At 40.5% G+C, this 12,881-nt stretch overlaps 1 protein-coding gene across 7 annotated transcripts in view; it reads right to left on the reverse strand.

The window, feature by feature from the left end:
• NEK10 (NIMA related kinase 10) overlaps positions 1-12,881 on the reverse strand; it is a 309,939-nt gene that overhangs the window by 266,873 nt on the left and 30,185 nt on the right. For 6 of the 7 annotated variants that reach the window (XM_059937555.1, XM_059937551.1, XM_059937552.1 and 3 more), the window contains 2 exons: positions 7,318-7,445; positions 4,719-4,817 (listed from right to left, as the gene is read on the reverse strand). In XM_059937555.1, coding sequence (XP_059793538.1) covers positions 4,719-4,817; positions 7,318-7,409 — 191 coding nt within the window. In that variant the 5' untranslated portion in view covers positions 7,410-7,445. Of the gene's footprint in view, positions 1-4,718; positions 4,818-7,317; positions 7,446-10,380; positions 10,455-12,881 lie in introns of those variants that run through there. The other variant, XM_059937553.1, reaches the window with a different exon arrangement.

Raw genomic sequence — 12,881 nt, forward strand, 5'->3', positions numbered from 1 at the left:
AGCAGGGGCCAAGGCTCAGAGGCAAGAGAGAGAATAACTTTCCAAGAAACAACAAAGGGTGCAGTCTGACCTTGGTGAGCCCAAAGGATGCACCGGGCAAGGGAGAGATGAGGCCAAGAAGGAAAAAGACCTTAAGGAAAACTGTGAAGCAGTCAAGGAATTTTACCCTGACCATCAGATTTTTTGAAGTACCTAAAGACACAAACCTAAGATGTTGGGGACCTTAATGAACGTTTATCTCTATCTAATTTGTGGGGCTGAGTTGAATATCTCTCTAGGAAGTTCTGAACTATCTGACAGACTTTACCAAAGGGACCAGGCTTCTCTTTTTCTAGGCGAGGAGGAAGTCTTCAAAGGCCCCTACTGGCCTCTCTACTACCTGATGAGATAAAATCACAGAAAAAGCATCTCTCCATCAACTTTGTACAATTTTAAGAACTTAATCGAGACACTGAAGAGATTGCTGCTGTTTCTGACCTTGTCCTCTCCCCTCATCCCCTGTGATGGGGTCAAGAGAGCCAAGGCTGAAGATCAGGTAAAGCTCCAAAGAAGACTCACTTGCATCATGACCTCGGTCCTCGTGTGGACACGGACAACCACGGTATGACTAGCAAACAAATAACTATGTAGGCCTTCTTGGTTAGAGGTTTCTGTGACATTCCCAGAACACTTAATGGCATTTTTTAACAGGATTGTGATGATTTGGACTAGATATTTTCCCCTAGCTCAAGCAGTTCTTGAGCTCCCGTAGAGAATGTAAATAGCTTCCCAATCTAGACTTCCTATAGACCCATTTCCAAAATATTTCAAATTTGCAGCAGATATTTCAGGAAATGTGATGTAAAATAATAAGGATGCCAACTTGTTCTTATCAGAAATGTGACTGCACTTTTGGACAAAAAAATAAAGTCATGTTTAATTAGATGAGGTGGTTCTCTTTTAACGGAACTTAGAGAACCTGGAACATACCTCTACAAAAGTTACAGGTGGGAGAAGAGGAGATATCCTGGCAATTCTGGGATAATAGTACCCAAAAGAGAACCCACTTTATTTATTTATTCTTTTTTGGGGGCTGTGACATGTGGCTAACGGGATCTCAGTTCCCCAATCAGGGCTTGAACCCGGGCCATGGCAGTGAAAGCCTAAAATCCTAACCACTAGTCCACCAGGGAACTCCTGAGACCCCACTTTAAAATAACTCCAAATTTCATATTAAATAGCAGGGGACAAGATGTAATTAAAATATTATTTTAAAAAATAACTATGAAACTTAGATATATTTTATCTTACATTTAACAAAATTTAACTTATAATGCAACTCTGCCCTAATGACTAGAACAAAGCAAGAATGGGTTCTGCTGATACTTTTTGGCATATGTTTTCTGACAAAGTCATATAACATGATCCAATTTCCTCAAATTTACTTTTCACTTTTGCAGCATAAAAGAGGTTCATTTCTGCAAATATATTAGAAAGATCCATCAAGTTTTCCTAATGCCCTCTCCTATTCTTTGCTATTCAAAACATGCTTTTCTGAAGTTCCATCCTGTCACCTTCCTTGTAACTTCTACAATTGTCAAGCCGTCTGATTCTGGCAGGGCCTCATCTGTCAGATCCCACCAGTTCAGCACCATCACTTTCAGTAACTTCATGAAATTCTACATCTTTAGTCAGATTCCCTAGTTCATTTCACAAATCAGATTATGTTTTATTTGTATTATATTACAGAATCTTCACATCAGCTGGCAATCAGCAGGGAATGGACCGACAGGGGCCTCGGAGGAACGGTTACACAAAAGAGATACTGGAATAGAGGCCGATTGTATACGTAGTCAGTTAACTGGGAAATGTGTCAGCTTTGTAACAATTTTTACTTCCCTACACAACCTCATAACCCTTTGTGCTTTCCTGCACAGGCAAATGAGATGAAAAAGAGGTGGGTGTATTTTCTAATGGCAGACTCTACTGTGGACAAATGATCTTAGGGCAGAAAGAAAAGTTAGAAGATGAAAATTCATTTCCATACCCTGCCACACATCAAGATTCATTGCCATGTGTAACCCAGAGTAACCTCAGGTTCAGCGCTTGCCCTTTGAGATCTACCGTGAGATCTTGCCTTATCTGACTCTGGGTTAACAATTCTTGTCTCATTTCAGATGCTGCTTGGCAATTTTATTTCTGAGAACAAAGGCTCAATCACAGGTCAACCTTAGGGAAAAAACCCAGAAAAGGGGGTATCCAGAAGTGTGGTTTAGGGGAGACTGCAGGTGGGGAAAGTGAAATAGAAGAGGGACAACAAGAAGAATGTCAATTGGGCATAAGTAAATGAGACTAAATTCCCAATCAGCCATATTCTCAGAGTAAACTTGAACAGCATAACATCCAGAATATGCCCAACCTTATCTATAACCAGAATTGGAACAAAGACCACACCCCCACTCCCGCAATCTCATCCATCCCTTGGATGTATTAATAGTTTATATTTATCACATTTTCTTTGTATTGAGATGCTGGGTAACTGGCTGATCAGAGTGAGTCCCTAGGAAGAAAGGAACCACATGTCCTACTCATCTTTGTATTTTTACCCTCCCTTCCTTCTCCACCATGTGCTCCCTCTCTTCCTTGCACATAGTGATGATCAATAATTTGTTTACTGAATTGAATCCAAGCCTTCCAGGCAACATCAAATCTGATGCTCACAAAGAAAGGGGATAGGAAGCCATACCAGGAAAGGCCCTGAGATGTAATTCTTCTATTAGTCTAAAGCTAGAGGGTAAAGAAACAAGAAAAGGTAGTTCTGACCAAACAAACGAGGTTATCTGGGGTGAGAAACAATGGAAGACCTTTATACTTAATCCATCTTTTACCCAACCCTGCTTTTAGAATAGAACTGAACAAAACAACCTCTCAGCAGTGAAAGGATGACATAAAAGGATGCTCTTGATGTTCAACATTGCTAAATTCCTTCTCCTACTATGAAAGCAAAGACATTTATAATCATCGCTTCCTGGTTTAAAGATTTCCAGGGACCGATCATGTTGCAAGCCAGTAACTCCATCCAATCTAAGATGCCTCATTAATCACTAAGAATCTGAAAAGGTCCTGACAAGAGATCTCTTGACTTCAGAATTGTTAAGATCTCTTTCAACGGCTGGATGCCAACCCCTACCCAGCTGTTTTCCCTAACAATTCCTGCACCCAGTGCCTTCAGTGCAGAGACACAGTAAGGTCTCTACATCCTTAATATAGGAAATCTTCTGCCTTCACCCAAAGTACCAACCTGACAAATGGCCTACTGGACATTCCCTGAGGAGTCTATGATAGCTGTCTTCAAAACAAATTAAAGAACTTCATTTTCCAATACCATTTCAGGCATAATTACTCTGCTACTAACCATTGCTCTACTCTCATCAAGCTCAAGAAGAAACAGTCTAGGACAACCTCAGGTCCTTTGCAATGGTCATTAATCTTTTAACAATCTTTGAGTATATTGTCAAGAGCTGAGCTGTGACCAAATTATATAACCTTGGTAAAGATTCTAGGCTTCTTGTATCATCTGAGCAAGTCTAATAATCTTCTGCTTAAACCAAGTAAAAAGGCATGACAGATGCAGTCCCAACCTTGGATTGTTTTAAACTAAACCAATGTACTTGGCAGTCACTGTCCAGTACATAAATACACAATACTAAATAACCCATCCGAAAGATCAAATCATTAGACCACCACTTAGACTGTATTGAGGGATGCTTTTCTACTTACAGTCACCTACAGCACTGGACCAAGTCAAGAGTTTTATTTCAGTCAGGCATTAAATTATTAAGATTTTTCCTATTTTCCAGAATAAGGGTAATTTTTCCCATCTCACTGGGACAGAATTCAGATATCTCAATCAAGTCCCAAAGTGATGGAGAAGATTCAAGGTTCTTCATGGGCTTTTCAGCCAGTGATTGTGGGGAGAGAGTCTGGGCCTCCTGGGAAGAGTATAAGGCCATGTACGACCATGAAGGATGTTGGGAGCCTCCTTCTCCCAACAAAGTCTGCTCCCAAAGTCTGGCAGCAGCATAGCTCTCACTGCAAGCAACCCAGAACAGAGAGAAAATTCATTCCTGACTGCAATCCAGCACCAGTCAATGGCTCACTGAAAACCCCTGGAATTTTCGAGAGAGAATCTCGAGGACCTGCTAGCGAGCCCTTCCCTACAGCACCACACTGCACCTGTGTTAAGACAAAGGAGAGCAAAGGAAAGAACATTTGATCTGGTCCTGAGAAGAGATGTCGTCCCCAGGCTGTGACTGGATGTCTCACCCCCATCCTTTCCCCAAGGTCCAGGCTGAGGCGGCCCAGTTAATCAGCACTTGTTATCGACTGCAAACCTATACCATGAGGATGCTGGCCACGGTGCTACCAGATGTCTCTGCAATAAATGCCTTCTGAGAATCCAAACTCAAGACAAGGAAAACAGTGTGATTTGGGTGTTTTCTCATTTTGCCTGTCTATCATAAAATTCAGCTAAATTCAGGCCTAACCAGAGGGATTTAAATGAGGTCATCTTCAATGCCTGTTCATTCACCTCCTTTGAAATGGTCTTTGCTCTGTTTTGTCCTTTGAGCATGCTATGTTCAGTCTTGTAAACTGCTTCAAACCATATGCTAGAAATAAGATATATAAAATATGCCATTCTTGGGTAAATGTCTTTTTCTTTCCTGGGACAATCTTACCTGCATATGAGTCTATTTTTCACCAAGGCTGTAAAAATCTCCTGAAATAGTTTATGCTGGGGATGTGTGCTGAAATTTCTCTCATTCTTGTAGTTTATACTGAGATGAAACAAACAGAAAAGCATTTTATAGTAAAAATTATTTAGGCTGCCTCAAAATTAACAATGCAGAGAAAGATCACCTGTATGCATGAAGATATTGAAGGATTTTTGGGATTCAATGTATCACCAAAGCAAGTATCAGTTGTTAAAATAGGAAGTAGAAATTCAATTATAAAGTTAATAATAAAGATTATAGCATATATATTTCATTTTACCACATTAACTAAATTATTCCCTATAAACATTTAACAGCTAAAACTGGTGGGAGGGAAGAAAAGGGCATATGGAGAGAAAGAATGATTGGGCACATGATCTAGACAGCCATGAAACAGGTAAACAAGGATCCCTCCCTTTACTTTACTACCCACAATGGCTCGTGGCTGCTCTAGTTGTTAACACCACTGGACGCCATGCATATTTCCTCTTGGTCAACACCACTTCAACTGTGGTTGTGGATTGTGGGGGTGGGTGTGTGTACAACAAAGTTGTGAGATATTCTAGCTTCAGTTTTTTCTTTCCTGATATTACAGCCATCAGAGAGGTTAAAAATATCCCAAAGCATTCCGCTTTAAAACTGGGAAAGGATAAGAGGTAATGCACAAAAGGGTCATATCACTATGGAATATACAATACAATATTGTTGTGCCCATTAAAATAGACCAATTTTAAGATCTAGGAGAAATACGCTGGAATTACATGGATGCACCACCTCAGAGGCAGGTTTTGTATCCTTATTATTGCCATTTGTTCTGTTCTGCCTTCACAGTCTTTCAGGTGTCATGGGACTGACTGTGTGTCCCTAAGCTAGCCAGGGCTGTCATTTCTTAGTACATGGACATGGGCAGACTGAATATGTAACAATTTTTAAAGGATTTTGTGTTCCTCACTAAACACGTATTTTAAAAATATTAACTCGTGTAACATCATGTGATGTTTGTGGACTATTAAAGTCATTGTCATAAAATAACAGGGAAACAAAACCTAGGCCAAATAAATAATCATTCTAAATATTTATATATATATTTTTTTAATTTTTTAACATCTTTATTGGATTATAATTGCTTTACAATGGTGTGTTAGTTTCTGCTTTGTATCAAAGCGAATCACTTATACATATACATATGTCCCCATATCTCTTCCCTCTTGCGTCTCCCTCCCTCCCACCCTCCCTATCCCACCCCTCTAGGTGGTCACAAAGCACTGAGCTGATCTCCCTGTGCTATGCGGCTGCTTCCCACTAGCTATCTATTTTACATTTGGTAGTGTATATATGTCCATGCCACTCTCTCACTTTGTCCCAACTTACCCTTCCCCCCTCCATATCCTCAAGTCCATTCTCTAGTAGGTCTGCGTCTTTATTCCCATCTTGCCTCTAGGTCTCATGAACATTTTTTTTTTTTTAGATTCCATATATACGTGTTAGCATACAGTATTTGTTTTTCTCTTTCTGACTTACTTCACTCTGTATGACAGACTCTAGGTCCATCCACCTCACTAAAAATAACTCAATTTCGTTTCTTTTTATGGCTGAGTAATATTCCATTGTATATATGTGCCACATCTTCTTTATCCATTCATCTGTTGATGGACACTTAGGTTGCTTCCATGTCCTGGCTATTGTAAATAGAGCTGCAATGAACATTTTGGTACATGACTCTTTTTGAATTATGGTTTTCTCAGGGTATATGCCCAGTAGTGGGATTGCTGTGTCGTATGGTAGTTCCATTTTTAGTTTTTTAAGGAACCTCCATACTGTTCTCCATAGTGGCTGTATCAATTTACATTCCCACCAACAGTGCAAGATGGTTCCCTTTTCTCCACACCCTCTCTACCATTTATTGTTTGTAGATTTTCTGATGATGGCCATAGAATATATATATTGATATTTCATGTCATTCATTATTTACATGACACTTGGTGCCAAATGACCTTAACAAACTGTAAAATGGAGAGAACCAGCTCCTGGAAGGAGGGTGGCCCACGACAGTGTGCAGCTTCTAAGAGGTCTCCATGGCAACAGGAGAGCAAAACAGGGGCTGACACTTTCAATGTGAAAGGGGAGGGTGATGCTTCAACTTAAAGCCTCATGGCCTTGACAACCACAGCCTTCAGCCATCACATCTGCTCACAGCAGGTGCTTCTTTATGCTTCCTCACAGCTGGCAAGATATGCACCGGCCAAAAGCTAAAGACAAAGCTTGTTATCAGCCTCGCCAGGTCAACAGCCTGAGCCACTTCCTCATGGAGCAAACGTTAAATGTATGTCAAGAGGGTATCCTGAAACTCCCACGTCACTTTCACCTGCAGCCATTCAGCCTGCTATTCACACAGTACTTATGGGAACAGGTTAAGCACTAACTAAAATTATTAAACTAAGAATCCCCACGGTAAATTTTAAAATGGGTTTTAAATTTTAGCTCCTGTGACAAACTTAAATAAATCTTTGGGCTAATTAGCGGCCCAGGCTGCTGAAGGTAAGGGACATACTGGATTTCTTACCTAAAATTTTCAAGTTCAATGGCTTCTGTGGACTCGTGCCACTGACCTCGAGCTCTGTGTCCACCCGCCCTGGCAGGCTCAGATTTCGTCATGCTGCTTCTGGCACTATCGAAGTTAATGGCTGGAAGCTACAGAAATAAAGGCACAGAGGACTTGAGGATGACAATTCAGCACAGGATAAAGACAGTCACAAAAGCAGAGGGGACGGTAAAGGGAATGAGTGTTTCCCCAAGCCAACAATTAACAAGTTAGCTATGTCAAATGTGGGGGTTTTCCAAGATTTAGACATCCTTGACTTAAACATTTACTCTCTCTATCTTATGCTGCTTTTTCTTCATAGCTTGTAACACCACCTGATATCTTACAGTTATTTATGTATTTTCAGTCTCCCTTGGTTGTGTCAGCTTGACACAAGCAGGAGCTTGCCTATTGCTGTTCAATGTTGTATCCCTAGTACCTTACACAGTCCTGGGGATCCAGACCTGGGGGAGGCCTGGGCATTAGGCACTTTTGCAGCTTCTTGGGCGATTCCAACGTGCAAACAGAACAGAGAGCTGACAGATACAGCTAGAAACTCTCTGGCCTAGAGTGGAGCCCCAAACTGAGAATGAGTCATCTCCACTCATTCTTCAACTTTACCAGTCACGTACACTGCTTGCCAACTGTTAGAGTTATAAAGGTAAAGAGATTCTATCACTTTTAATCAGTCTGAATATCCTAATTCCTCAATCATGTTTATAAAAGTCATGAAAATATATTTTAGAATTAACCATAAGAAAAGGAAAAATTTACTTACATTAACTAAAACAATTTGAGTATGCCCCCATTTACAATATTAACTGGTAAATATTTATATAGTAAATTGTGATGTTATCAGTATTCAAGTAGTCTCACTTACCAACATTTACCTATAATTGGGATAACCCTGAGAATTGTTTCTTGTACCACAGTAAAGCTGAACAAAGTGCAAACAAATACCCTATTCTTTCCAAAGTACAAATGAGGAATGTTCTATAACTAGCTAAGTTGTTACAGATGAGGTACGGAAAGCATAGTATAACAAAATAAACTTTTATTTTCAGTAAATCATTCTGTCCTATATATTATAATTATCAAATAATGCTACAATACGCTGTGCTTGTTGTCCTATTTCATCAAAGCATTTGATAGAAGTCTGCATAAAGACATGGTTTCCTCATCTAAAGAGAACATGCTGGACTTCCCACAAGGCAGGCAGCTGATAGATACATTCTAATAAGGACGTTCTTTAATAGGAAGCAAACCCTTCTTCATCATATGCCACCCATAGTTGAATTCTCAAAATATTAATAATAAATCTTATATCCTGTAAAACTACATTTCTGTCTCAGTTCAGTGGGCCAATCCACAGCCACCACAAGACAACAGGCCACAGGCACTTGAGGCACAATGCTCAGGGGTTAAGAGAATGAACTCTAGGCCAGATGCCCTGGGTTGAAATCTACTCTTAGACAGCTGCATGATCTTGAAAGCTACTTAATCTCTCTGTACATCAGTTTCCACATCATTACAATGAAAATCATAATTCTATGTAGTTCAGAGTTGAAAACTAAATGACTTAGAATTTATAAAGCACTTGCTATGTGCCAGGCATAGTTCTCAGTGCTTTATACTCTTTTAATTCCCAAAATTATTCTCATTGCACAGATGAATTTGCTAAATAAGATTTGACCTTCCAAATTAGATGATTAGATGTGATAACCCAAATGATGCTAGGCATGAAGTCATAGCAATGAGCAGATTGTCCTGTGTTACTCAGGATGTGGAATGATGCAGCAAACAAGAAATAGGTTTTCCAGGCCCAAGGGCTCTCAAACCCCCTTGCCGTCACCACAACTGCCAGAATAGTGACTGCCAGGTGAGCAGCCCCTTACAGACTTCTGTCATGTTAAGCCAATAGTTCTGTTAAGATATACTACATCCGATGGGTTATTTTGGGCAACTCAAAATCTGAATTTTCAGCATCATAAATGTAGCATAACACAAATTCATATATATAATTTAAGTGTGTCCCTTCCTACAAGTGACAGACTTATAGACTCTCAGATTTTAAAACTTCCTCGAAAGGCATAGGATTCAGCCACCAATCATCATCACCATCATTACCATCATAATCATCATAAAGATCATCATCATCATCATCATCATGATCACCATCATGATCATCATCATCACCATCAACACAGATAACACTTGTGTGGTAGTTACCACATGCCAGGCACTGCTCTAAGTGTTTTGCAGGTTTAAATCTATTTAATCCTCATAATGACCGTATGAGGTAAATACCATTTTATGATGAGAGGACTAAGGCACAGAGGGCTAAGTGACTTAGGGCCCATAGTTCACAAGGGGCACAGCTGGGATTCAAATCCAGGCAATCGCCCTTCCTCTCCAACACTCTCAATCCTCCAACATCTCTGGTGTATCACCAATGATGAGAAACACTATCTTGAGTCAGCCCATTTGCTTTTCAGAGTCCTACTCTTGCCCAAGGTTTCCTTCAGGCTGAGATGAAAATCTGTCCCCCTGTGTTCTTTCCCTGTCTTTCAGCCCAGCATCATCTCCTTTTACAACGTTAGATTTGACTATAAGTCCACATAAAATAAACAAACAAAAAATTGGGGTGAATAAAAACAACTCCCTAAGTTGTAGGTGCATTAAACTGGTCACCCATCCCAGAAAGCATGCAGTGTAAGCATGCATCCACTCCTGCCCAGGAGCATGCTGTGGCCACAGTTGCTTACCACTTTTCAGGGCTCAGCACACACAGCTCCTGGAGATCACCTGCCCCAGCCTCCCTGGTGGAGCCAGTCACTCCCTACCCAGTGGCATTACTGTGCCAATCTCTCTTACAGCACTTATCACAATCTCATACTACGTCTGCACGACACATCAGCCTTTTCCCCTGAATTTGGCCACCCTGAGGGCAGCATCACATCTGTCTGTCTTTGTGTTCTTAGCACCTCTCACAGATCCAGTGGGAATGGGATACCTACTTTACCTACTGTGGAATGGGAAGCTCACCTCATCCCCAGTCTCTTTGCTAAACTGATTCATCTCCAGACACGTTCATTTGCTCAGCGCATGTGTTGCAGACACATCACTTGCCAGATGTGTGAGACACTGGGTATATAGTGAGCAGGATAGCCACAGCCTCTTCCTTCTCAAAAAGTTTACAGTCCAATGGGGGGGTCGGGGGTCAACTAGCACTAGAACACACAGCAAAATGAGTGAACAAGGGTTTGTTGTGGTAGAAAGTAAAAGAGAGATAGGGTGGGTCACGGACCAGGATGCCCGGAATATTCCAGAGTATTCCAGGCAGATTTTTACACAGGCTGGAAGGCAGAGAAAAACTACATGTGCTCTAGAAAGTGGCAGGTCCCTGAGCAGCTTGAGTAGCATGAGTGGAAAGGAAAGAGACTAGAGATTCAAGGGAAGGACCTTCCTAAAAATTTGATCATGTCACTTCTGCCTAGAAATTTCAACCTTCTCTGTTGCTTATGTGATAGATACAAAATTTGTAGATAGGCCTTCAGACATTGCACAGTTTCTTACATCTTTATTTATCACTACTTTCAACAGAAATGTCTAGTCACCATTTTGCTTCAGTGCGTGTTATTTTCTTTCCTTCAGATATCTGATTATTTTACTCGCTTCACCCAGACTGCCTTTCCCAGCAATTCCACCAGAGGACAGCCAGCCCATTTTCCAAGAACCATGTCCTTTCCTGTGACTTGAGCTAAAAGTGGACTCCTCATCCTCCTCAGAATCCACCCAGCCACTGCCCGTGCCTCTCCTACAGGATTCAAGTGTCCACTGGCCGTGGAAACCATAACTGCCGTTCCTAGTCCTGGTGTCTCAGAGCACAACAACAGTGCCTTAGACTTTTTCTTTCCACAGCATCTATCAAGACCTCTTTTATTTCAAGGCAATTAATGGGCCTGTAATGAATTATTTTTCTATCTTTCTTTCATCTTTTTTTTCCTAATTGCAAACCAATTTCTCAGCTCCCTATGGTTTTAAATGTAGGAAAAAAATTTAATTCCAGCTCAAGGCAAATTATTTCAAGACCTGTGAAAATCTCTGGTGAAACCTCCAACCAACTGTATGATTTTACTTTGCTTCAACAACCCTGGGGCAATTCTTTTTCTTGAAGTATTTGGTTTTACTGGATTATGATTATTCTTATCCTGCTTACGATGAAGGGGCTCCTCTGCCTCAGTGTGTCTCTGTCCCCACTTCTGTGACAACAGAACTGTCCTCAGAACAGCAGTCTCTAAGGTGGTGAAGCAAGGTATGCAGAGACTCACAGAGCAAACAGGATGAGAGCGAAAGTAGAACACGGAAACAGACGCAACAATGAGGAAGGGCTTGGCTCATTAGAGATTCAGATGAAGGACATCCAGTTCTTGTAATTCTCTGCCCAAACCCACAAAGTACACTTCCCTCTGAAACTGCTTAATTGGCCATCTTGGTTCATTTGTAAGTGACAGGTCAGGTCTTGTTAGAACAGAGATTCAGGTGAGTGGGCCTTAATCCTCAGGCTTCCCTTTTCAAACTGACTGCTAAAAATCTTAGAGCCTAATGTGTGGCCAACTTGCATATTTTGATGGTCATTTCCTCTGGACTCTGAGTCTACTTTGTTCCCAAACCTTGTTTTTCTTTTATGATAATCTCAGTACTTTACATATCTTCATAAGCCACCTTACACTCTTTCTGGAGCAATTAAGATATAAACAAATTCTTGATTTATCCTCTCCAATATCTTTCTTCTCCTATAAATGTCTCCGCATTATTTTACAGAAAGGAGAATAGGGTGTTTAGAATAACATTTATTATTTCAAAATCACAAATGCATGAAAGTTTTATAAACAGAATTAAGAATGAATTTTGTCACCCTCAGGACATTTATATAAAAGAGCAGTTATTTTCATTTTTTTCCTAGAACTATGCACTTTCTGAATAATTCAAGCATTACAAACATGCATTTTTAAATGTGTGAAATATTTTACAAAAAGATATGCCATGTGAACTTGTCAGACAACAGATTGCAAATTCTAAAATTGGTTAAAGGGGGGAAAACTCTTAAATTTACTTTAAGCCTGCCAGGTGTTAGCAAGGGAGTGGTGTTGAGAGAAGGCACAACAGATCCAGCGAGCGTGGACTTCAAAGCTGGACAAGCAGAGCCCAAACCCACCACTGGCGTCTCTTTTACACTAGCCAGGTGGTTATACGTACCCATGAGGTCATCTAATTTTTAAGTTACAATTCAATTTGGTGAAAACTGACCAAGAGCTCACCGAATAGAGGATACGGTGAACCGGAACCAAAAGTCAAAGTAGGAAACGTATAATCTCTCAGGAAATTAGAAATGTAGACAAGTCTTTCCAAAGCACAGAAAAAAATAATGCTACAATGTTGAAAGAAGGTACTTTGGGAAGAAAGGGATCACTTCTGGAATGGAAGATAAAGGAAAGCTTTTTTATGGAGGTGCTATCATTAGATCTTGGTCCTGGAAATAGGTA

This window comes from Balaenoptera ricei, chromosome 11, assembly GCF_028023285.1.
Source record: "Balaenoptera ricei isolate mBalRic1 chromosome 11, mBalRic1.hap2, whole genome shotgun sequence".
Lineage (NCBI taxonomy): Eukaryota > Metazoa > Chordata > Mammalia > Artiodactyla > Balaenopteridae > Balaenoptera > Balaenoptera ricei.